Source organism: Halichoerus grypus, chromosome 3 (genome assembly GCF_964656455.1).
Source record: "Halichoerus grypus chromosome 3, mHalGry1.hap1.1, whole genome shotgun sequence".
Classification (NCBI taxonomy): domain Eukaryota; kingdom Metazoa; phylum Chordata; class Mammalia; order Carnivora; family Phocidae; genus Halichoerus; species Halichoerus grypus.
Genome location: NC_135714.1, coordinates 56,096,377 through 56,124,188, shown reverse-complemented (window position 1 = coordinate 56,124,188; position 27,812 = coordinate 56,096,377). Strand labels below are relative to the sequence as shown.

General features: G+C 35.7%; 1 protein-coding gene across 2 annotated transcripts in view; it reads right to left on the bottom strand.

Annotated features, from left to right (window-relative positions):
- Positions 1-3,962: 3,962 nt before the first annotated feature.
- The window catches only part of MOB1B (MOB kinase activator 1B), a 66,083-nt gene continuing 42,233 nt past the window's right edge, over positions 3,963-27,812 (bottom strand). For both annotated transcript variants that reach the window (XM_036108823.2, XM_078068747.1), the window contains 5 exons: positions 24,865-25,031; positions 20,639-20,732; positions 15,405-15,538; positions 12,655-12,818; positions 3,963-9,786 (listed from right to left, as the gene is read on the bottom strand). In XM_036108823.2, the coding sequence (XP_035964716.1) occupies positions 9,709-9,786; positions 12,655-12,818; positions 15,405-15,538; positions 20,639-20,732; positions 24,865-25,031 (637 nt within the window). In that variant the 3' untranslated portion in view covers positions 3,963-9,708. The remainder of the gene's footprint in view (positions 9,787-12,654; positions 12,819-15,404; positions 15,539-20,638; positions 20,733-24,864; positions 25,032-27,812) is intronic.

The following is a 27,812-nucleotide window of genomic DNA, read 5'->3' as shown; positions in this document are numbered from 1 at the left end:
AGGCACTGAGAGGCCACTTGTTCAAAGTCTCAAAGGCAGTGAGTGGATCTGATAGGAATTTACGCAGTCAGACGCCACTCCACAGCAAGCTTTTCCTGATCTCAAACCCGTCTCCATTTGAGTCCCATTTATGTTGAAAGAGAATATGCCACTACGGCATACAGATTATTTCGAAGTAAAGGTACTTTAGAAATAGTGCAAGGACACTCTGCCCCTCCTTTGTCCCCACTAAAAGGAGATGAATCTATGTGAAAGGTATCCTCCCTGTACCAGAAGGGTAGAAGGCCTCCTTATGGCCAAATAAGGAATTTAGGGCCGAGAAGGCCTATTAACAAACCTTGCTACTTAACCATTTTATTACCCCAAACCCAAACCCCTTTGTCTTGTCAATTCTCACTAATTTATTGTTTGTCTAAAAGATACAATGACCTACTTTGGTCATTCCTTTGAATTTCCTAGGTTTATGGAGCTTCTATATATATATATATATATATACATATATATATATATATATATACAATTAAATTTGGTTTCCTCCTGTTGATCTGTCTTGTGTCAATGCAACTATTAGATCAGGCAAAGAACTTAGAAGGGAAGAAGGGAAAAATTTTCTGCTCCTACAATGCTATGCAGAAGTTACCACACTGGGTGGGTTTCTGTTCAGCATGAATATAGATAGCTTAATTTTGCATGCCCTACACCTGGCACATAGTTAAATGCTGAATTTTTGAATGCACACCTCTGTGCCATGAACTTTGCTAGAAGACTTATCTAGCTGGGGATAGATACAGTGTAGAAACACCCAGAATTTGGGGCGCCTGGGTGGCTCAGTCGTTGGGCGTCTGCCTTCGGCTCGGGTCATTGTCCCAGGGTCCTGGGATCAAGCTCCACCGGGGGCCTGCTTCTCCCTCTCCCACTCCTCCTGCTTGTGTTCCCTCTCTCGCTGTGTCTCTGTCAAATAAATAAATAAAATCTTAGAAAAAAAAAAACACCCAGAATTCATTTTTAATCTTGGCAAAGATCTAGTAAACACACTACCCGGTCTAGAAGTTCCTGAGTTCAAATGGTCTACAGAAACCAAAGGCCGTGCTACTCTTTTTTTACCTTGCAATTACCATCAGACCTGAAATGCATCTCAATGGTAGAGTCAGAAGGGGTGTAAACGGTGAATCCATTCTGAGAAACAGAAGGCAGAAATCAAAATGTGAATTCATGGGGAATTCTAGAATAAAAACAGCAAAAATCATTTTGTTAACATCCCTGTAATTATTTTATTATGTTTATTACTTTTGTTTATCCCCCTAGGGATTAGCAGCAGGATCCTTGAAATGAAAAAGCCTGAACGCTTGTCATCAGGGATGGCAAGGAAGCCAGGGAAGCCACAGGGTGTTATATTCCACACCCAAGCTTAGAAAACCCATGAAATGGTAAAGATATTGGCAGTACAGAGAGAGGAGTAAGGCAGGGTGAATGAGACCTTCAAACAGGAGGAAAGTAGAAGAAAAGAAATTCCATATGGAACTGATAAAGATGTGTAGGTTTGAGAAATAGGAATACCCGTGTGGTTTCCACAAAAGAAAAGTAGTATAATGCAGAGATTGAGGGGTTTAAGCAGTGGAAAATTAAAAACTGGTTTCAAATTCCAGCTCTGCCAGATTCTGGCTGTGAGAACTTGAGTTCCTCAAGTTTGAAAGTGTTCCTTAAAAACACGAAGTCGATGGGGGAGAGAGGAAACCCGGCTTTCCTGGCATCAGGTTCAGCATAATTTACCATTTTCCTAAATAACCTTTGGATAATGCAAGGAAGAGATAAGAGAAAAGCACTTTTAAAATCTCCTTGATTTTTGGGGCACCTCAGTGGCTCAGTCAACTCTTGGTTTCAGCTCAGGTCGTGATCTCAGGGCCCTGATCTCAGGGTCATGAGATCGAGCCCTGCGTTGGGCTCCGGGCTTGGCCCAGAGTCCGCTTAAGATTCTTTCCTTCTCTGTTCCTCCTTCTGCTTGCACTCTCTAAAATAAATAAAATCTTGAAAAAAAAAAAAATTCCTTGATTTTATCCACAACCCCTTATCTGAAACCCTTGCAGCCAGATGTTTCAGAATGCAAAAATTTTTGGATTTTAGAAAAGAAATTTACAATCGTGTAGTACATATATATATAACCATCCCTTACCCTCCTGCAGAGGTGTTAAATACACAGATAATTTGCAGTGAAACACAGATTCCACATTAGGTGGGATAAAAACTATTAACTTCAGAACAGGTTAAGTTTGCACTAAATTCAAGAAAATACTTTGTTTTCCAGGCTTTTCAGATTTTGGAATTGCAGATAAAAGACAGGGAACACCCAGCCAGTCATGAGCATGCTACCATCTTCACCCTTTCTTGCCAGAAATTTTACAACTCCTTCAATCTGGGAATTCCTTTTCTTCTGTGGGAATGCTGGTATAACTAAGGACACGATCTTGACATAGAGGTTTATTAAGAAAACTCTAAACCGACTCAGAAAATGAGAACAAAGGGAAAAAAAAAAAAAGTCCCTAAACATTGATAAGTAGTGGTTACAGCCCATGCGTTTGTACACACCAACCCAACAACTTCTGTAAAATGATATTGATTGACTTAATAAGCTTGGTTATAATATACTCCTTGTAACCTTCATTATTGCCTAGAAACACATGAATGCAGAAGGCATCATAAAAGCAAGAGTGGGGAGTCAGGGTGCTTCCAGCAAATCTGAAGTGCAATAGCAAAATAACAAGCTAGAAGGGCATAGCAGGGAGCCATCAATCCTATATAGCTCCTTATCAAAGGAAGCTATATTACACTGCATGCTTGTAAAGGTAAACTTAGGTCATCAAGAAAATGTGACATTGTACTCATTAAGCTGTTTAAAACAGGAGTATAACATTTATTAAACGTGGTTGCTTAAAGGAATATTTAGAACTTGATACCAAAATTCATCAATCCAAGTAATATTATATAATGAAGAATTAACTATTTAAATTTAGTACAATAGAGGCAAATGAACCTAATTACCAAAATATAGTTAATTTTTACATGGGTATGTATTTCTTTATACACAGTGGATGCTTTGTAGATACTGTATGTGCAAAATAACAAGGTGTTTTTATTTAAAGTATGCAGGCACAAATCATATGAGCATGGACTAGTATTTCTACTCCTAATCTTTTCTACAATACCAATTGGTGACATTGGGCGACTGTGGACCTGATTGTCCAAACACAAATGCCTCTAAACATAAATATCTGTAAATAATTAAACACTCTGAGAATACTCTAAAATACACAATTCCTTTTGGAATTTAGGTATCAGGGCAAAATGAAGATCCTCCAATACTGCTTATTAATATTCTTTAATGGCCTATAATGAAAACAAAATATTAGATAAAAGCTTGATAGAAAGGCCAACAAATAATTATTTTGCTAACTGTTCTCCTGGCAGTAGAATATTTAAAGAAAACAAACAAAAGCATTGGCTTCAAGGTCAAGCGTATTTGGGTTTTTAAATCCTAGTCCTAATCAGTGACTTACACAATTCCTGAGCTTCAGTTTTCTAGTATGTAAGACAATGAGATACTAACCTCTGGGGTGGTTGTGAACCTTATTAAAAATAATGCCTAACAGGGACACCTGGGTGGCTCAGTCGGTTAAGTATCCGGCTCTTGGTTTTGGCTCAGGTCATAATCTCATGGGTTGTGGGATGGAGCCCCACGTCGGGCTCCACGTTCAGTGGGGAGTCTGCTTCAAGATTCTCTCTCTCTGCCCATCCTCCAACTCACATGTACGCATGCATGTGCGCTTTCTCTAAAATAAATAAATCTTTAAAATAATGCCTAACAAATTTTAAATGTCCAACATATTCCATACTTTCAGTATTTCCCTAGGAATGTGTTTAATGTGAGAACATCTATAGCAAAAATAATCAGTAATGCAAAGTCAGGATTCATGGCCAAACATAACTATTTATTAATTTTTTAAATAAACATTCAGTTTCTTCCTTTAAAAAAAAAAACCTAGAATTTAAATATTTCCCATCCCATCACATACAAGTCTGTATACATTATTTACATCTCTCAATTAAACGTATGACAGATTTTCTGACATTCAGTATCCCCTTTTAAAATAAAATGATGAAGCAGTTAAACTTTGATCAGTAATAACTAGAATTTGAGTAATCTTGGCACAGTTTTCAATATAGTGTTCATGTTGCATTTCCTATTTTAGACCATTTTTCCCCATCCAGCTACTTAAAATAGAGAAAAATTGTGTATCTTCATGAGAGCAGGATTCCTGTCTTTCGCATTCTCTGCATATATTTACACTGTGTGAATGCTGCCACTATGCTTCCATTATATGGCACTGGCAGTATTCAGCTTTTGTCCTCAGAAATGATCTCTATCCAACTTTTAAGTCTTGTCATGTTTATCGTATTATCTCTCAACTAGATTTCATGACAGTTCTTTGATAATTTTAAGTAATAATGTATAGGAAAATTTCAAATAGAACAAAAGTTAAGTGTTCCCCACAGGATTAGGGCCCTTACCATCTTTGTTATGCATGTACAAAAATAACAAATACAATCTAGTGGCTGTAAAAAACTATTTTCCCCTAAAAATAGTTATCTCTGCAGAACAATTTAAGGAGAAACATGTTCTTAACATGAAAATGCACTAATCTATTTTACAACCTGCACAAGTATTTCAGAGCAAAATTAAAATGAAAACATGTGTAAAACACTAACATAAGAATGTAATACACAGAAGAAAAATTAAATATTAACAAAAATTTTAAATCACTAATAATCTCAGGTTTAGTGACACAATTTAAATGAAGCTGTCAACCAAAACAAACCAAAAATGCTTATATACGTTGCACCTTCCAACACTTCTGTCAATGTATTGATAGAAAGTACTTCAGAATCACTAACAAGGAGGACCCGCACAATCAACCTACTTTGTTTTCTTAGTGCGATGGGGGGTTGGGAGGTGGTAAGTCAATAGCGTAAGAAGTAACTTAAGGAAAAGGAGATGACAAACATAGAATGAAAAAAGGCCAGTGATTTCAGTATCTTTGAGAATTGTAATCTAAAATTTTCTATTGCACAGCATTACATGCAGAAAAAGAACTTGCATCATCCTTGCAAAACTGAGATTATTCAATATTTTAACCTGTATTTTTTCTCTTTTGTCAACATTTAAGTACCAGTTCAGCTATAAATGGAAGACGTGGAACACAGTATTATACCTTTAAAATAAATTATTCTCTATGATTAACTCATTAGAAACATCTTAAAAATTCAAATTGTTTACAGTCAGAATTGCTGTATCTTAAAATTAAACTTTTCCATTAAATCTTGACATATCTTTACCTCTAAATATTAATCTCATACACCATTACACTGATACTGAAAAACAGTAATTCCTATGGGTGAATCTTAACATTATGACAAAACTCTAATATTTAAGTTATTTTAGGAGTGGTTCTTAAAGTACAGATCCAGAATAGCGCTTCTAAAAATTAGGTCTGTTCTTTAGAATTTCAGATTAAGTTTCAAAATCAGTTTTCCCCTTGGTATGCACTCACATTTTCAAATTACAAATATACTTCTGGTCCCACATCTTTTAAAAACACATTCAAAATTTTAAAGTTATAAACAATGTATGAAATGATTATACAATTTTAAATATTTTATCTGTGATACGCAGGCTTAAAATTCAGCATAATTATTACATAAAATTTATTCCAATTTCTTTGTACAATGATCTGCAGTCTTTAAATTCATTTGTTTATCTGAGTGAAAATATGTTTAAAAAGTAAAGGCTGTTGTTACCTTAAGCTACTTCTATCTTAAATATTGGATCCATTTTTTCTTACTATCCCTTCAATCAAAACTATCCTACAGTAGTTGAGATAAAATTCAAAAGTTATCAGGGAAAGAAACAAAAGTAGAAAACAAGAGATAGACTTTGATTTTTTTAATTATTATATTTAGCTGTAAGGTAATTAAACTAAATTTTTAAAAATTAAATAAAACCTATACATCCAAATGATACTACTTCAAAGTAGTGACATCAAGAAACTATCCCTTTATTAAATGATGCTACCAATGCTCAAAACGTTCTCTCTTGCAAATTTAGAACCTATGGCAGTCTTTTGAACTTCCCTAATGGTTTAGTTCTAAGAAACCAGCGAAGTAGAGTTGGTTTGGTGGCTGAGATAGACAGGTCATATTAAGCTGCCAAAAGTTTTCAGTGCAACTAAAATGATGGAATAGATTTTCTTGCATAGTCATAAACCAATTCTCAAGGCATCTCTAAAAATGTTCCAAAAACGTTACACATTCAAAACACAGCTGGTAAGAGTAGTGCTCCCCCAGGAACCACTCTGAAGATCAACTCTCATTTGGATGTTTAAGGTATGACATACTTATTTTAAAAGAAAGCCCTACAACTTAATAATTGTATCTCACATATTTTACCATTTCAGTGGTTATCAAAACCTCTCTCAGAGAGGGTGTACATAAAGGTATAAAAGAAATGTCATTTTGCTATTTTCCCATAAGCAAGGAAAATGCTAATACATAAAATGGAGTTTGGTGATTACATGTAAAATATAAATATCCACACCATCTGTATTTCCTGAAGATAAGAGATTGTAGTGTTTTATCTTTCCTGATAAGCCAGGCAGTAACTCAGTCTGAGATATATTATACACTAAACCTGTCTTCTCCCACCTAATACATTTTATGCTGACCCTTTAGAATTTACAAATGACAAACGGAGAAAGAGCAATCTAAAATCTTTCAATTCAAAGTAAACTGACCACCAAAGCCTCTTCCAGCTAAACTAACACGTGCTACTGTTTTAATGCAATCTAATGCCATGGTTTTTATGGGAAACAAAATAATCAAGTCAGCAAATGAAATCCAGTAGCACCATCTACTGCTTAGTAACAGATTTTCACTGTTATTAATTTCTCTCCACCACCATTTAAAATCTCTCTCCATCATTTAAAATCATTCCTAAAACTTGCTTCATTTCAAATTTAACCAAAGCATTGTGACAATAATACTATGTTAACTTACTATTTTATATTTTATGCTTTTATTAGTGGATGAGAAAACCAACTTTTGCTTTGTATCTCTGTATAAAGAGCAAGGGGGAAAATCATTATCTTGCTTATTTATAAATTAAGAGATCTGGAAAGAATCTAATACACAATTATATCAAACTCTGCTGTAAAACCAGATTTGATCCTTATTCTATAAAGGGCATCTTACTAATGCTCATGGGAACTAATCAAAGCAACGTTTTGATAAATCAGTTATTTCTCACATGCTCTGGTGAGTGTTTCCTTACCTATAGCCATGTAACACCATGTACAGTTCCAGGCCTCTCCCTGGGAGAACTTCTCTACTTTGTTACCATATATACACTTACACATCTCCTTACTTCCTAATAATACCTCTGTTGAAAGGAATACTCAGAAAGAAGCAGGCACCTGAGATTCTGACACAGTGACAACAAACTCCTATCTACATACAGTAGGAAAGTAGGGCCTACTACTGAACATTAATTTATAGAAACATTTTTCCCATTTTTACAGTGTACTACTGTGTAAGGCTTAAAAAGCGCAAGAACAATTTTTCACTATTCTCTACATTTGGCTATTGCAACCCCTTTGTTACTGGGTTTATATAAAGTCAAATGCAGTATGGAAGACTACTTGAAAAACCACGTGCTTCATTTTCATAAATAAATAGGACTCAAAATTATCTGACACCAAATTTTATTTTTGAATCAACCATAGTGGCTGATATTACCTATTTGGATAATAAAAGGTTCGTTTTAAGGAAATCAGCTTGTTCTCATACACAATACCAATAAGTGTCCAATATATTTGCCTCTGCCAGGCTCTCCTGTTACTTCTACTATTGGTACTTGGAGAATGATTGTTAGAAATGAAATGGAGAAAAAGGCAGTTCCTAGTGATCATAATTGCAATGGCATTAAATTGTATCACTGCTCTCGTTATGGCAAAACAAACTGATTTCACAAGATTCTTTCCTAGTGACCATTTTTAGTCTATATAATTTCAGAACAAGATTTCTACTCTACAAGGAAAAAGATGTGTATTTCAAACTGAAGGAAGAATATATATAGGTAACTGAAGGAGAAAGAGATTTACTAGAAATGACAAAATTAAAACTGGAAGTCTGAAAAAGATATTTCTTGAGAATAAAACTGAAGTAAAAAATGTTAACATTATTTTAAAAACTAAGTTTCTGAACTTTTTACTCATGGGAATAATTCACTAGAGAGTCATGACAAATAAAATGCAGAAGTTAATACTACTGAATTAGCACTTTCATTGTCTGGTATCACTGCAAAGAAAAAGATTTCCTTTCACAGTGGAAAAATTAGAAGTCAGAATGCTTCAAATTGGGCCTATCATAAGCAAAGAAGGTACTGTATCATTTTAAAATGACAGGCAAACACCAGCTCCATTCACTGAATGGAAATGCTGGAGCATGATCAATTTCCCCAAATAGTCCTTAAATTCCATGTTTAACGTCTACACCTAAAATTAATATTTTATTTTTAACTTCTCATGGAAGTTGATTCCTAAAAGGAAGTCTCTAAGACTTTGTTTACAAGAAATTGATTAAAATCTTCATGCCACTCTATTCAAGGATTTTAAGACAAGACTTTTTGAACTTGACTCACCATACTTAATCCCATCTATAGCTCCCCATACAAATTAACCCTCCCAACCAAACACACACTCCTATCCATCCCCTCCTCTTCAAAGTAGAAGGGAATTCTGTAGACTTATGGCTCATTTGGCAATTGCTAAGAAACCTCACAGTTCAGCATCACCTCTGAAGATGGCAAACCTATATATAACCTGAATTTTCACACCCACAGTGCAGTTAACATGTAGAAAGAAGCTAAAATGCAATAGGTATTACACATCAACATCCTCAAGTTTCAGTATCACAGATATCAATAGATGGAAAAAGACCTGCTTGTAGAACTTTAAGCATTTCTTGAACAGAATTACCACCAATATCAAAAATAATAATTTTTTATGTTCTACATGCACACCTTTACAAATTGTATTTCTTCAATGTAGTAAAAGCTGGAGATCACCAATTTAGGTAAACTATGGCTTTTATCACAGATATTTTAAAACATGCATCAGTAAGCGCCCTGGGTAGTATTCCTAATATTTCAAGCCCTGTTCAGTTCTATGTCTGTGCTTTGCACCTCAGAAGTAAGCCTGCCAAGGCACTTAAAAACGTAAGTCTTTTGGGGACTTTAAAAATTGGCCACAATTTACATAACACAGAACCCCCATCCATCAGCAGTCCAATCAAGTAAGCATTTTCTTTCAACACAGAGTATTATCAAAAATTTTGCAAGTAATCAAACCAAGTAAAAAAAAAAAACAAAAAATCTGTATGCCACTAAGACAAAATTTACCCCTATCAAATATATAGAGAATGGTTCTTGGCTTCCTCTAGCAATAGAATATAGTTTCATTTATTCAGAATAAAGAAAAACTAACCCAAACAAGCCCCCGAAACCTAGGACAAAAACGACCGAAATAAAAATAAAACACAACAAAATCCATATACACTCCACACACTTCATTTGAGGAACAACTTGCACAGCTCTTCATCCTTTTATCTGTCCTTTGAGGTGAGTTTTTCAATCAGTTCTTGGAGTGGTGCAAGTTCTCTTCTATCAATAAGGTTGAATTCCTATGCATGATAAAGACAGGAAAAAATAGTAAAGATGTATTATTTACGTCTCATTCCAAAGCAGATTTCTATTAACACTTGCTGGAAATTAGCTTTCAAAGTAAATAAAAGTCTAATCTTTTTTTCAATAAAATGTTTTTCTCTTCCCTAGCTGTGTCTTCCTTAGACAAATCACTTAAGCACTTTGGATATTATGTTGTACATGTCTATAATATTATTAGAGTAAATCCCCCTACCTCATAAAATTACTGTGGGGACTAAATGTGATACTGTGTGTTAACCACTTCATGTAATCCCTGGCATAACAGTAAGTGGGAGTGCTGCTTCTTGTTAAAAGGGAATAACCTGAGTATCATTTAGATATAGTCAGCCAAATGGGGACCAAAAAATCTAGCATCTTAGGCAAATTTCAGCATTATAAGAAGAGTGAAAGAGTTAACACCTGCAAACTATCATGAAATGGGGTATGAGAATAAGATGAGTAATGTGTAAAGTCCTATAAGAAACAAATTAGGAAGCCTGGATTTAATTTTTGCTTCTTTAAAATTCCACCCCTGTCATTCTGAAGTTCAGTTCTCAACAGATTTCCCCCAAACTATAAAATTGTAAGGCTAATAAATATCGACTGTCTATACTTCTCATCTTCTGCCATAGTGGGGCATTCTGAGTTCCCATTTTTGTTCATTTATTAACATGATCATATGCCAACCACTATAGTAAATACTGGGGAGAAGCATTAGGGGCATTAAGAGCAAGCCTACCCCTAAGATTTGTGGGATCTGGACTAAGAACACAAATGGATATATATCATATGACTATTAAATTTTACATTAAGCTAATACATTGTTAAATAAAACGTGTTCTATTTTCCCGCCTTGACAAATGTGCCTTCATAGTGAGCAAGAAAACAGAATCAAATTTAGAATTCTCAAAATTCCTCAGGATTCTACACTGGAAAGTAGTAACATGAGGAGAGCCTGTCCCTGACCCTCAGCAAATCTCCCTGATCTTCCAACCCCCAGCTCCACCCTGCACTTCAAGGGGCCTCACTTGTAGGAGTGTGACACCTGGCTGATTTATATAGGCCATGGTTAGACACCTTCACAAACTGCTGCCATCTGACTACCCCCTAGCCTAGATCTAGAGGTACATATATCAGAGATATGACTTTCCCTTGAAAGAATGGACCCAAGGATAAGACCCATGCAGACACTGGAAATACAACTGGGACGATGTGGAAAGGAAATGCTGAAGTGTGAGGTACCTAAGCACAAACCAGTGGAATCTGGGAGGTATGTTCTTTGTCCTGTGGGTCCCTTACACTGTAGGGAGTACAGCTAGAGAAGTGCCAGAATAGGGTTCTCTAAGTAGTGAGGCCAGGGCAGAGGCCCCTCTTGCTCAGTCAAGGGGTGACTGTATAATTAATGGACCTACCTTTAAGAAGGTCACAGTGTCTTAAGATATAAAAAGGCTCAGATGTGGTAATGCTGTATTTATCAATCCCCTACTATTTGCTAGGAGTTGAGAGATAACATTGTACTTTATGAGAAGATCATACAGGGATGCATGGGTGGCTCAGCTGGTTGGGAGTCTGACTTCGGCTCAGGTCATGATCTCGGGGTCCTGGGATCAAGCCCCAAGATGAGACAGGATCCGCACTCAGTAGGGAGTCTGCCTCCCCTCTCCCTCTGCCTCTCCCCCTGCTCATGCTCTTTCTCTCTTTCTCAAATAAATAAATAAAATCTTAAAAAAAAAAAAAGGTAAAATCATACAGTAAGATAAAACTAACCCAATCCTAAATCACTAAAACCTGAACATTGGCAATCACGTTCTGCCTAAACCAAAGCACAGAAGCAAACTTTGAAATAACATTTTCTTTGTTTCTATGGGTGTCTGTAGGTGGGATACCATGGTGAAGTAACTGCTTGGAGCAACAGTTTTGGCAAGTTAAGATCTCCTAAAATGTGTTTATATAGGTGAAATTAAGACACAAAATGTGTGTGTTCAATATGAGAGGTAGGTATAGAGGGAAAATAGACACATTTTTCTTTAGTGGAGATGGGGTAAGGGGAGGGCATTTATAAGTATATGCCCACAGATATAAAAAAAATTACACAGATTCAAGATTTAGACTTCTGCCTATCATCTACCCTCTCAACCTCCGACAACAACAAAAAAGCTGGTCAGCTTAACCATTTCCACCTCTTTTTCACTCCTGCCTATTAGTGGTCTACATATTATAGCAGGATGAAAATATCCAACTTCTCTCAGTCTACACCTCTGAGAACTAAAGGGAGAAGGAAGAGGAGGTCAACCAGAGTCAGAAAAAAGACTAATGGACCTCTGGAATAGCAACACTCCTTGGGACCTTTTTTTTCTTCTTTGGATATAATGAGTAGTACCTAACTTAAAAATTATTCAGAACATGGTTTTAAAAAGGAAGAAAAAAAGGTATTATATACAAAGTCCATTTCCAGGCCAGAATATGCTTTAAAAAAAAAAATCTAGGGTAGACAGGAATTAAGGGTTAAGACGATTAGGAGGAATGCGAATGTGCTAAAGGTACCAAGTTCATCTACAGGCCTGCCAAACTAGCCAGGTTCCTAACTCAGTCCCTCCATATGGCCTGCTAAATGAAGCAAATTCAAAGCAAGACCTCAAAGATCCATTTTAGACTTACATGCCACCAATTTGGAGATGAATGGAATTCAGAAACAAAAGGCCTTATCATCATGGTAAGTATAAAAGAGGATAAAGACTAGACAGAGAAGGCAAATTTTATCCTAAAAGTATGGATGCAGGATTCACCTTGGAACTCTGCAGATAACTGGTTTTACTGAGCAAAAAAGGCCTCATAATTCAACTTACCTGGACAAGAAAAATAAAGTGCTTGAAAGATGTATTGAGATGCGCTTCCTCCTGAAGTTGGATCACAGGGTCGAAATGCTGGTGATAAATGTGAGCATAAACCCTAAAGAGGCGTTTGAGTATAGTTTTTGCCACAGACATGAAATTCTTCGGGAATGGGACACCTAATAAATAGATAAACAACGCCCTCTATTAACAAGAGACAAGAACAAGGCAGCAGGAGTTTGTCAACAAACGGCAACATAAATTAACAAGACAAAGCTAAAAGGAAGTATTTGTGAATTACTAATAATACCCACTCTACTTTCTGGAAGTTCTCAACATATCATGAATGAAAATAAACTTTAAAACTTCCATGGAATTAGAACCAGACGTTAGCAAGCCCCTTAAGCCTTTTTACCTACCACTTTACTAAAATGAAATAAATTATGCCTAAGATGGTAATGAAGCTAAAACTCACACTCATATCCTCAGATTTCTTAACATCAAGTCTCAGTATAAATATCTGCTGAACACAAACAGTATTAACCATGCTCAGTGTTGCTTACAATGCCTGCAATACATTTTTATGTTTTCTCTATGGAAATTATTTCCTAACACTTCCAGGTCTACATTTATTCTGAAATTAGCTGCAGTCCCCCTCAATGAGGCTCACTGTTTTATGAGTAAGAGCACTTTTACAGAATTAAACAAATACAAGACTAGAAAAAATACAAAATTCCATGTCCTTTGTCAAACTGGCTAAATGACCCAGACTGGATTCAGTGTTATCACATTGCCTTATCACATTGCCTTCTGCTCATTTTAAAATATTATAGGTCACGGGGCACCTGGCTGGCTCAGTCAGTAGAGGGTTGGGGTTTTAAGTTCAAGCCCCATGCTGGGTGCAGAGATTACTTTAAAAAAAAAAAGTCTTAAATATATATATATATATACACACACACACACACACACACACATATACACATGTGTATATATATATTTAAATATTATACATTTATGTATATAGTATATTGTATATATATATACAGTGATCTATTTATACATAAATAGATCACAAAGAAACATAAGACAAACCAAAATGAAGGGACACTATATAAATTAGTATGCTTATACTCTTCAAAAAGATCAATGTCATGAAGGACCAAAAAAGAATGAAGTATACATATTCCATACTAAAGAAAGCTACAGAAACATGACAAGTGAATGAAAACAGAAGTCAAAGATTTTCTTTTACTATAAAGGATATTATTGGGAACATTTGAAAAATCTGAAGAATCTGTAAATTAAATAGTATTGTATCATTGTTAAATTCCTGATTTTGATAATTATACTGTGATTTTCTAAGAAAATGCACATTGAAGCAGATTTGGATAAAGGGGCATCATACATAAAACTTACTCTCAAGCAGTTCAGGAAAAAGAAAACATGAAGTTGGGGGGAGGAGAGAGAAGACAAACGTGGTAAAACGTTAGCCACTAAAAAATCTGGAAGAAGGAAAAAAATCTGGAAGAAGGGTATATAGGGATTCTTTGCATAATTCTTGCAAATTTTCTAAAAGCCTGAAATTCAGTCAAAATAAAAGGTTATAAAATATAAAATATATGTGAAATTCAGTCATAATAAAAGGTTATATAAAATATATATATAAAATATATATATAAAATATATTACAGGAGATAAAAGCTAAGGTGATAGCACTTAACCAAAATGATTATGATGGATATAAGTAATGCAGTCCTGAAAAACAGATCTTTTATTACAAAGGCTCCAAAGCAGTTAAAACATTCAATAAATGTGTTTAAAACAATCCATAATAACAGCAACTATTTACATTGCGGTCTCCTCCACCACACTGTTCTTCCAAACTCTAAAAACATACAATATAGTCAAAAAGTTGTCTGTTGATAGAAGAACAAATTCTTATATTTTTCAGAAAACACAAGTTGTAAGAAGTTTGAGAGGGTAAAATCATACGAATTATCTTGATGTGAACAATTTCCACTTGAAAGAAAATATAATTTCCTTAAAAGCAAATATAAAAAAAGCAAAAGTCACTCAGTAGATAACAGGCTAACCCCGCAAATCTTGTTTTCTTCTCACCTAGCTTGATTTCACAGTCTGTAAGATTCACACTGTAGTCATAAATTCAAACTCCCTCTCTGCCACAAATACACTGTAAAACTGGAAATAAGGCATATAAACTCCTTCCCTAAACAAGAAATGGATATGACTGTGGCAGATGATACTCCCTGCATACCCAGTATTCAGTCTCTTTTTTCCATAACACAGGCTAAATTTTGTTACTATCCAAGATACACTAATCTTCTCGTTGTTTAAAATTACAGGGAGCTTTCACTTAATGTTCATGATAAACTCAGTGTGAAAAAGATAAAACACTTTTAAATGTATAAAATTAGAAATATTTTGATAGGTATGGTAGTTTAGTATGGTTCCTGGAATAGAGAGCCAATAAGCTCTAGAAACACATAAAATTAGATAAATCATAGGGGCGCCTGGGTGGCTCAGTTGTTAATCGTCTGCCTTCGGCTCAGGTCATGATCCCAGGGTCCTGGGATCAAGTGCCGCATCGGGCTCCCTGCTCAGCGAGAAGCCTGTTTCTCCCCTCTCTCTGCCCCTGCTTGTGCTCTCTCTCTCGCTGTGTCTCTCTCTGTCAAACAAATAAATAAAATCTTTAAAAAAAAAAAATTAGATAAATAACGGATTCCGATTATACAAAACAATTATACCAATTTTTGATGGAAATAATGTCTCATCATCCAACTGGTCCTGAACCCAAGTCATCAGGTAATCAATATACTTTGGCGCAGAGCACTTAATAGGCTTCTTTATGTTTGTTCCATCTGCCCAATGATACTCATATCTGTATTGGAAAGATAATAGACACATAGAATATCAGTATATACCTATACAAAATGTGTATATTTTTATATTATATATGCGTGCATATTATGAATGTACACAGGACATGTTTTAAACAATCTGCTCCTCTAAATAAAGATATTTTGCATTTAGCATTTAAATTTAGAGCCTTTAAAGTGTTACTAGACTATTTTGCATTTATCATGATCCAAACTAAGCAGGTCCCATCAAACTCATTTTTTGTAAGCTTTTCTTTATATACAGCATTTATATTTTAGAATCATACATTGCCATAGTAGAAAACCTAGCTAGCTTTCCACTTCTCCACTTCTCTGATAACGACCTTTAATCTTTATGGTTGTTTTTCTTCTTTGAAAAACACTTCTCCTTACGCAATTCTCCTTATACAATTCTTTTAACTTGGGGCTTTAAATTTTGGGTTAAGGATAGAGAATGACATGGAAGCTCCAAAGTAACATGCACAAAGAAAATGAGTCAATATCTGAGTACATTTGGTTGAGGAGCTAAATATGCCTTTAAAGAAAAACGGCAACCCAAATAAAGATGCCTATAGGACCTGGGTATTAACAGAACACTATCCTTTGGTATAATCAACATTTAATGTGCACCTACCACGTGAGAAATACTGTTCTTGACCAAGGGACACTAACTTTCCATACTGTAAAGGAAAACAGACTAGTAGAAGAGATAGGCTTGTAAATGAGTAGGTAAAAACAGTTTGGTAAGAATGATAATAGAGTTACACACACACCCACCCACACACAACCACAACCTGATTTTTAAGATAAGGAATATGCACACAGCTGAAACTTCAAAGCATAAAATCTCTAAACTGAATTATCATTTTGTATTTTAGCTTCCAAGAAACAAGATTACTTCTACCCCTTAGCTTCTCTCTTTGAATCAATTTTGTTATTCTAACCTTGTTCCAGTTTGAACTGACAAAATGATAGGTCAGTGAGTCTACCAAAGAAGGTGAAAGAAAATACAAGGGAAAAATACTAGAGTATTTCAAATGATGAAAATGATCTTGAAATAGGTTAAATAAGGAAGCTTTCCATTTAATCATAACTACTTACACCTGAAAAATAAACCTCAACACGATACACATGAAGAAACATTCTAACAGCATACCTTACTGCCAACCCTGGGCAACAGGGATGACTGCAAGTCTACTTTGAAGGTTTTCAAGAAGAGATTCCCCAACATTTGGTATTCTCTTCCACTGCTTAATCACTTTCACAGTCACGAGATTCTTTCTAATCTGAAACTAAAGTTCTGAGGGGGACTCAAGCCTGTTCTTATTTGATCCTCTTAGGAGACAGAGACCACGAATGGTAGAACTTTTAGCATCATTACTCTTCACTTAAAGACAAGGACTCATCCATGTTTTCTTCCACATGTTAAGAAACCTTAACATTTTTGCCTTTCCTCCCAATCATATTTTTCATTTTGTTAGTGATCAGGTGTATTCTTAAATGCAAAAATCAAAAGCAGACACAGTTGACCTAAAAATCATTTTCAATATTCTGAAGCTTTTTTTAAGCATACTAACTTTCAATATCCCAAAGCTTTTTGATATACTGCTTATACTTCTACAGTTTATAACTATGATTTTCTGATCTTCTTCTTTTGCCATGTTTATACCTAAGATGACTTCATCCTGTAACTCTATTTTGCCCACATTGATTTTTTATTCCACTTTTGGCAGACCATTCTCTTTGAAATTTATTTGTCATCATGGTATGAACTTATCAACTGCAAACTGTAGAATATTCATCATTTCTTGGTTAATAATAATAATAAATAATAACTGAAAAAATCCTCTGAGGTATCACTCGATAACACTTTGCAAGGGGCCAGTACTAAGCTACTAATAAATGCCTCTCCTTGGTACAATCCCAAGCATCTTCTGCTAAAGATGGCAAAGCATGAGAACAACTGCATCTCCTCAGCACTAACAACGGACAAAACTTAAGACTCTCAAAATAAAAAGGAAGGGAGGGAAGTAAATGGAAGGAAAGGCAGAAGGAGGGGAGGGAAGAAGGGAAGGAAGGAGAAGGAAGGAAAAAGAAAAGGAAGATCATTTTTGTTTTTATAGTATCTTTATAGAGATCCTGTGCCTGTTACTTTCAAAGAAATACATTCTTTCTAACCAGCTTTTTAGAGGTTTCTGTGGAGAAAGTGATCACAGCAGTATTCTAAGTGGCAGTAATTCTCCCTAGTTCACAGGATATTGGTATAATATCAGAAAACCTCACAGTAAAATACTAGTCAATTTCAAGGGGAGAAATGACAAATTTGAGGTAAAGAAACCTTGCAGACACTAAGATGATAAAGTAATCAGGGTTAACATCACCAGTGATGGGATGGTTGACATTGTGTGCCCCCGATATGATCCACTGAGAAAAAAAATGATCATTTCTATGGTGTCCAGCCAACAATACATAGCCTGAATGTGGTCATAAGGAAATGTCAGACAGCCTGTGTCAGGCGTCCCCAAGACTACCCCCAGGTTTGATGATTTGCTAAGAGGACTTACAGAACTCAGCACATGGTTGTACTCACAGCCATTATTTATTACAGTGAAAGAACACAAACCAAAATCAGCAAAAAAGAAAAAATATATTAAAATTCTAGATTCCCAAAAGGAAAGCATTAGCCATACTGTTTGTACAAAGAGTTTAGGCACAGTGAGCCAGTCTTATCTTAAGTTAGGGAGGTGGAAACCCTTTTGAAATCCAAGTTCCCAAGGCACCTGGGTGGCTCAGTTGTTAAGCGTCTGCCTTTGGCTAGGGTCATGATCCCAGGGTCCTGGGATAGAGCCCCGCATGGGCTCCCTGCTCACAGGGGAGCCTGCTTCTCCCTCTCCCGCTCCTCCTGCTTATGCTCTCTCTCTTGCTCACTGTCAAATAAAGAAAGAAAACTTAAAAAGAAAAGAAAAAGAAATCCAACTTCCCAGTTGCTATCCACAGATCAACCTTGTAAATAGGCCTTTCAAGAGATAAGTCAGGCCTGCTATGTTAACTCTTTTCCATATAAAGGGCAATACCAGAAAAAGACTGAGAAATTATTCTAAATTGTAGGTACCTGAAGAGATAAGTCAAATAAATGCAATACATATTCCTAGATAGGATCCTGGATCCTGGACCAGAAAGGGAAAACTGAGATATTGTTGAAGCAGTCATGAAATTTGAATGGTGTCCATGGACTGGAAGAAGTGATCTGGAGGGTCTGTATGCTACGTAGAAGAGATGTAGAAGAGTGCCCTTGTTTTTGGAAAATACACAGCTGAATATGAGGAGGAAAAGAGGCATTAATGTCTACAACTTGCTCAAAAGGTTCAGAAAAAATTAATGTTAAGGAGTATATACACAGAGTAGTGATGAAGCAAATGCAATGAAATGTTAATAACTGGGGAATCTGTTGTGAAAGAAATATGGGAATTCCTTATGCTCTTCTGGCAACTTAAAATTACTGGAAGCTTCAAAGTTTGAAATAGTCTGAAAAGAAGTTCTTTTCAAAAAAATTACCTTAAGAAATATTTAAATCATATTCTTTTGAACATCTTTTCTGATGACAAACTGTCAGTCCTCTTTAAAAGGACTGGATTCCGAGAAACATCTAAACTCACTTGGAATTAATTTGAAGAATAAGGTAGACAACTCCAACTAGGTAATACTTTGCTCAATATGTGAATTTGGTCAAAAAATAAAGTATGACTATGAACTAATAACACTGCATCTCTTGGGTAGTTAGTAATCTGACTCTTTAAAAGTCACCAAAAATAGTCTACAATAAGTGATTAGCAATCTAAGGTCACAACTTATAACGATAATACTCCTAAACACTCGTAAGTTTGGGCAGTGTTGTTTTGTTTTGATATTTACACCTTATATAAGATGGGAGTATAGGATACACTTTATAAAAAGTCAGCACTAAAAAATAAAACCTCTCTCTTTATGTCTTGTAAGTATCAATTAATATTTCTTATAATAATAAAATAATAATACAATGTAGAAAGTAAGAGTAGAGGCACTAGAATCGAAGAGACTTAGATTTCAATTCTGGTTCGGCCCGCTTCTAGATAATAGGACCATGGACATGTTACTTAACCTTTCTCAAACTCAATTTCTTTTCTTACCTCATAGGGTTGCTGTTTGAAGTAAAAGATGAAATGTATGAAAGGCCTAACATTTTAGGTAGCACTAAATAAATGGTAGCAGTCATTATCAGCCACAGTAATAATAAAATAATTTCAAAAATTTATTGATCTAAGCAAACATTTACCAAGTGCTAACTAGGTGGCAGGCACTGTTCTTGCACCAAAAGGGATTTAAACGAAGAAGGAATCTAATAGGTTAAATAAGACATGTATAAAGAGTGTCAGTATGATATAACAAAGAAATGTAATCACAAAGACAAAAAAGTTAAATAGATCAGATCTAGTCTGAAAAAATCAAAAGGTTTCATAAAGAAAGAAGCATTTGATGTGGACCTTGCAGATGGGTAAGATTTTTTGAACTATTACCAGGTAATGATTGGAGGGAGATGGGAAGAAAAGAAAAATATCCAAAAGAATAATGGAATGAGGGGCGCCTGGGTGGCTCAGCTGTTAAGCGTCTGCCTTTGGCTCAGGTCGTGATCCCAGGATCCTGGGATAGAGCCCCCTGCATCGGGCTCCCTGCTTAGTGGGAAGCTTGTTTCTCCCTCTCCCACTCCCCCCCGCTTGTGTTCCCTCTCTTGCTGTGTCTCTATCAAATAAATAAATAAAGTCTTAAAAAAAAAAGAATAATGGAATGAGCAAGTTTTCACAGTATAAGTAATGGAGGGAATAGTAAGGTGTTTCCAGTAATCTAGTTTGGATAGACCAGAGGAGATTCATAAGCAAAGAGAGGAAAGGAGGAAGGAGGATTATATAGGGAGAGCCATAAAGCTCAGGCTAAAAAATGTGGACTTAATATATCATTAGTGAACCACTGAAGGAGATGCTAAGTAGAGAAACTATATGGTCAGAAACTTTCTTCTTATCTAAGAACTTTTAAGTAAAAATGAGAATTGATCATAAACCATGTCTTACTTTGGGCCAGCTGACATCACTGGACAACTTTCCTCTGTACAGAAATCTGTGATTGTTCCATAAAGCATATTAATCTGATTGAAGAAATCCACAGCTGCAAAGCAAGTATCAGTTATAAGTAAAAAATTAAATTTTAATTTTACTCAAAGAGAATCCTAGATTTATCAGTGTTCTTTCCTCTACAAAGAAGAGGCAAAAAGCATACACAGAAATCACAACACATGGCTACTCTGAAATTAGGGGCTTCTGTTTATTAAGTAAGTTCACCCTTAGGTGGGTGAAAAAAAACAACCACAGAGTGGGAGAAATTCTTTGCAACACACAGAGCCAACAAAAATTTGGGGGTGCATCCAACTCCCGATTTTAGCCCAGGTCATGATCTCAGGGTCCTGGGATCCAGCCCCATGTCAGGCTCATCTGGCTCCAGCTTAAGATTCTCTCTTTCCCTCTCCCTCAGCCTCTCCCACCACTTCCACCACCTCCCCACACCCACTTGCACTCTCTTAAAGAAGAAAAACATACTGTATTCAGAATATATAAAGAACTCCTATGGATTAAAAAGAAAAAGACAACATAGTAGAAAAATGTGAGACAGTTTTGAACCAGCACTTAACAAAAGGAAGTTTCCAAATGGTCGAAAAGCGCAAGAAATTGGCAATCATGGAACTGCAAATTTAAATGATAGTGGGATGCCATTCCATAGCTATCAAAAAAGCTACAATGTATCTGAAAATGCAAAGAACTAAGAATATCCAACATATTCTTGAACAAGATGAACATCAAAATTTATGAAGCACAATGAATAAAACCAATGGACCAATGGAACAGAATGGAGACCAGACACAGGTAAGTACAGAAGAAACAGCAAGCACAGAAGCATATTAGTTTCAGGTGTAAAATATAGTGATTCAACAATTCTATACATTATTCAGTGCTCATCACGTTAAGTGTACTCTTAATCCTCTTCATTTTTTCACCCATTCCCCAACCTATCTCCACAAATAAATTTCTTAAGAAGAGCACAAAAAGGACTAATAATATAGTTTTCTATGTTTCACTGGATTTATTCCTAGGTTTTTTATATTTTTGATGCTATTTCTAATTTTTATATTGACTCCAGTAATAATCTTATTAAATTTATCTATTGGTAATAATAATCTTGGTGTAGTAGTAACAATCCTAATATTCTGGTTTTTCAACATTCATTCATATTGACTACGAATGAATATGCTTTCTTCCAAGAGAAATTAAGAAAACAATCCCACTGGGGTGCCTGGGTGGCTCAGTCAGTTAAGCATCTGACCTCAGCTCAGGTCATGATCTCAGGGTTGTGAGATCAAGCCCCACGTTGGGCTCCGACCTGGGTGTGGAGCCTACTTAAGATTCTCTCTCGTCCTTGCAATGCCTGGGTGGCTCAGTCGGTTAAGCGTCCGCCTTCGGCTCAAGTCATGATCTCGGGGTCGAATCAAGCCCCATGTTGGGCTCCCTACTCAGTGTGGAGCCTGCTTCTCCCTTTCCCACTGCCCCTCCCTACCACTCATGCTCTCTGTCTCTCTCACACACACTCTCTCTCTCAAATAAATAAATAAAACCTTAAAAAAAAAAAAGATTCTCTCTCATCTTCTCCCTCTGCCTCGCCCCCCTCACACGACCTCTCTTAAAAAAAAAAAAGAAAAAAGAAAACAATCCCATGTATAAATGCACCCATAATAGTAAGATACCTAGTAAATCTAACCAAAGAGGTGAAAGACCTATACTCTGAAAACTATAAAACACTGATGAAAGAAATTAAAGATGACACAAAGAAATAGGAATGTCTTGGAAGGACATGGATTGGAAGAGCAAATGTTAAAATGTCTATACTACCCAAATCAATTTACAGATTTAATGTAATCTCTATCAAAATACCAAGAGCATTTTCCACAGAACTAGAACAAACAATCCTAAAATTTGTATGGAACCACAAAAGATCCTGACTAGCCAAAGCAATCTTGAAAAAGGAAAGCAAAGCTGGAGGTATCACAATTCCAGATTTTAAGGTGTATTACAAAGCTGTAGTAATCAAAACAGTATGGTACTGGCACCAAAATAGACACATAGATCAATGGAACAGAACAGAAAACCCAGACATAAACCCAGAATTATACGGTCAATTAATCTTTGACAAAGCAGGAAAAGAGTAATGCAATGGGAAAACTGTTCAGCTACATGTAAAAGAATGAAACTGTACCACTTTCTTACACCAAACACTAAAGAAACTCAAAATGGATTAAAGACCTAAATGTGAGACATGAAACCATAAAAACTCTAGAAGAGAGCACAGGCAGTAATGTCTCTGACACAGAAGAGAGCCACATTTTTCTAAATATGTCTCCTGAGGCAAGGGAAATAAAAGAAAAAATAAACTATTGGAACTACACCAAAATAAACAGCTTCTACATAGCAAAGAAAACAACCAACAAAACTAACAGGCAACCTATTGAATGGGAGAACGTATTTGCAAATGGCCTATCTGATAAAGGGTTAATATCCAAAATATATAAAGAACTAAAAATCTCAACACCCAAAAAACAAATAATCCAATTAAAAATTCGGCAGGAGACATGAACAGACATTTCTCCAAAAAAGACATACAGATGGCCAACAGACGTATGAAAAGATGTTCATCATCACTTACCATCAGGGAAATGCAAATCAAAACTACAATAAGACATCACCTCACACCTGTCAGAATGGCAAAAATCAACAACACAAGAAACAGGTGTTGGAGAGGATGTGAAGAAAAGGAACCCTCAGGCAGTGCTGGTGGGAATGCAAACTGATGTAGCCACTGGAAGACAGTATAGAAGGTCCTCAAAAAACTAAAAATAGAATTACCATATGATCCAGTAATTCCACTACTGGTTATTTACCCAAATAAAACAGAAACACTAAATTCGAAAAGATATATACACCCCTATGTTTACTGCAGCATTATTTATAACAGCCAAAATATGGAAGCAAGCCAAGTGTCCATTAACAGATGAATGGATAAAGATATCTCTCTCTCTCTCTCTCTCACACACACACACACACACACACACACACACACACACACACACAGGAATATTACTCAGCCACAAAAAGGAATGAAATCTTGCTACCTGCAACAACATGGATGGATCTACAGAGTATAATGCTAAGTGAAATAAGCCAGTCAAAAACGACAAATACCATATGGTTTCACTCCTATATGGAATTTAAGAAATGAAACAAACAAAGAAAAGAGACAAACCAAAAATCAGAGTCTTACCTATAGAGAACTAGTGGTAGACAGAGGGGAGGCGGTGGGGGCTAGGGGGGAAATGGGTGAAACAGGTGAAGGGCATTAAGAGTACACTTATCTTGATGAGCACCGAGTAATGTATAGAATTGGTGAAACACTATCATACATCTGAAACTAATATAACACAGTATATTAACTACGCTGGATTTAAAATTTTTTAAAAAGTCTACCCAAAAATAAAAAGAGTATCTCAAACATATTTTACTAACTTCATAAGATCATTATTGAATTGCCTTTTAAAAAAGCATAATGTAAACAAATAACTGAGTATGCTACTGAAAGAGGCAATTTAGCATAGTGGCTAAAGTGTAGTCTCTACTTGTCATGATGAGCACTGCTTCTCCCTCTCCCACTCCCCCTGCTTGTGTTCCCTCTCTTCACTGTGTCTCTGTCAAATAAATAATATCTTTAAAAAAAAAAAGTGTAGTTTCTAAAATTCTAAAGCATAGAATCTGAGCCCAGTTTCTATCATTTGATAGCTGTATGACCTAGGCAAATTACTAATCTTTCTGTCTCACCTTCCTTATCTATATTAAACTGAAATAACAATAGAACCTACATCATCAGGCTATAAAGATGAAATAAAAAGAATCCATGTAGAAAGGGTAACTGAGGGCCAGACATAGAATTAATGTTCCATAAATATTAATTATTATTACCATTTTTTCTACTGAAGATGGTAAATCTATGCTTTGTATTACATTATACAGGAGATAAAAATTTCATAAAACTCCATACTCACAAATAAAATAACATAAAGGCTAAAGTGGATTGAGGTATCACTATAACTGTGGCATTAGGTTGATATCTAGATCCTTGAACAAACAACATCCAAACACTCACCTACAATGAGGCTACTAACCTAATTTAGACTCTACCTAGAAACAGATAGGCTACTTACTGTTCACTGCAACCCATTCATTTAGATCTTCCCCCTCAGGAAGCATGACAGCCATCCGGAGATTGCCACTACCAAGTGTGGCTTCTGCATGCTTTAGGAGTTCATACTGGTGAGAACCCTCTGGGATGTTCTTCTTTGGTTTAAACGTTTTAGAGGAGCGGCTACCACTATGAATAGAAAAGAAAAAAAGAACCTCAATATTTAAGGCATGACTTTCAACAGAATATTCTACATTGTACTACTGAATAAAATAACATTGAGGTGATCCTAAAGTCCACAAATAGCCCTAAATTGTATTGGCTACATTAAATCCCAGCAAAATAATTGTTGTAGCTACTATATTTGATACCCAAAACTCCTACAAACCTCTACATTCCCTACTGCAACTCCCTAGGAGAAAGATAATTTTTAGCTATAATTAATCCAGCTTTTCACAATAAATTAATGATTCAGGATTATAGGTTGTAGTCTACAAAAACAAAGTACTTGTTTCCAGTCATTTTATTCCTTTTCACCCCTATTAAGTCTCTCGTTCTAATACAAATAATTTATTTCCTTCATTAAAGATACAGTTTTATGTCAATAAAACACAAAAATCCTAGAGTGAGAAAGAGAAGCTACATGTTCTGCCCAATTATAGGAATCATCAGCAATCTTAATCCAGAATTTCACATATGCAGATAAGTAGCTAGACATTAATATGGTTGACTTGCTCAAATTTCTGAATTCGTGTGGATACACACATGCATTTTTTAAATGGGTCAAATGAAACTAGTCTTAGAAATGGTTGAGTTTTTAAGAGATGGATTTTTCTGTTAATGCTATCAAATTCTTATCAAACTGTATTATATCCCAGTCACCCCTTCTCAATACTTCCCTTTTCTTCTCTTCATATAAAAAAGGAACAGTTAAGAATGAATTAGAGGAGGCTGGGTAAGTGGCAACTCTGTAAAGTTTAATGTTACTAAATCCATACCACCAAAACATTCAGACATGTGAGCTTATAAATATGAAAGAGGAATTCCAAAAAGAATAGATGAACAATAGTTATACTTTCCAAGCTTTCCATAGCTTTTCACTCACTACCCCTTCTCCCAAGCTTAACCCCATGATCTCTCCTGTCTTCCCCAAGGTAAAGGGTAGTTCTCTTTGTTGCTTACATATTATAGTCACTTGATGTGCTTTCCAAAAAGTACTGAGGATCCTGAGATAAACTAAGAATCTACCAATCAACCCAAATACCCAATCAAATGACAAGTATTTTTCATTTCTAAGGCAATGGCATTCTCCTTTAAACCGGTCTCTTCTCAGGTGTTCAACTGGACTAAATTGAGGTTCTTCAACTCTAACACTGCCCCCTCTCCCTGCCAGGTATCTCTACTTAACAGTCAAGGTATCTCTAAAAGCCCTGATCAGACATTACTCCTCTGCTTAAAACCACTCAGTGGTTTTCCAATGCTCTCAAAGTAAATCCAAATGTCAAACATTAGACACAGGCAGGCCCTGGACCAACAGTAGAGTACAGAAACTCTTCTTCAGTTTAATCAGATAATGCATTAAACACCAAATTCTCTCCCAGCATCTCTAAAATACAAAAACACAGAAAAGATCATTATGGCTACACTAAGCTTGAGACTTACTTCATTTTCCTGCTCTTCTCACCCTTTGTTTATCAAAATTTAGTGTGAGAAACAACAAAGACATTTCACTAATTTATGTGTGATTAATTACAAAAATAACTCTCCTGTGACTAATCTGGTGCATGTCTTCAGGCAGGGTGTAAGTTAAGTACACTCCCTTTAATTAGCCACTCTTCAGATTAATACAGCAACTGAGGATGGGAAATGCTGTTCTGAAAAGGGCTGACAAAGTACATGAGAGCTACAAAGACATCAGTTGTGCCTGCACTCAGAGGAAGGTCAGAGCCTCACCTGCCTCCTATTTATTGGTTCGTCTCCCCCTATTTATTGAATCACTGTGCCACAAAATTTTAGGCTTCCAAATGTTTTTTGATTGATGCTCCATCCAGAATTGGTCTTCCACAAAGCTAAGTAAATTTATCTCATAAGACTTTATTCTTGAGTAAAAGAAAAAAAAAAAATCTGAGTTTGATTTTGTGAGGGCCAGCTATGTTTTCTCAGGCAAATACCCCAACTTTCTTGAGTCTATTCTTTCTTAAACAGTAAAAGCCTAATAAAAATAACAAAACATCACCACTACCTATATGATAGATCTGCTGCAAAATGAGAAAATATATGTGAAAACGTTTTTAAAACCGTAAAATGCTGTGCACATAAAATGCTAGTTTTTTTCATTGTCCTTCCTGTTTCTGAACCAGAATGACAGAGTAACAAAGGAAATGGTAGAGCAATATCCAAAGCTGGATTCAACCACTATTCCCACCCTCTTCTCCTAAGACTGGATGGCAGGAAAATATAACCTTACTTTGGAAACAAATGCTTTTACACATCAAGTTTACAAAAGAAGTTTTAAAAATTTTGTTCTGTTTTTTCATGCTATTCCCATTAACAAGGTTCAGGTGATCTGATGCTAATTGTGGGGCTAGACGAAATCAAGAAACAAGGTTCTATTCCTCATTTTGCTATTTTCTTCTTATGTTACTTAGGAAACCACAAATTATCATCTGGGCTTCAATTTCTTTATTTTGTTTTTTGAAAGTCTGGAAAATAACTTTTTATAAAAGGTTGTAATTTAAGAGATGATATAATGTTTATAAAATGATTTTAGTTCCTTGGAAACTGTTGACTCCTTTCTCCATTCCTCTTTTCCAAGTACTTTCAAACTTCCAAAATGTTCTCAAGTCCTTTAATTTTCTTTCTCTCTAACCTTTCTGCTTTATTCAGGCAGAATAACCTAACCATTTCAACCCTCTATATTTTCTAAATATTCTTTTTAAAAACCACATTCAGCTTTTTCAACCTGAAACT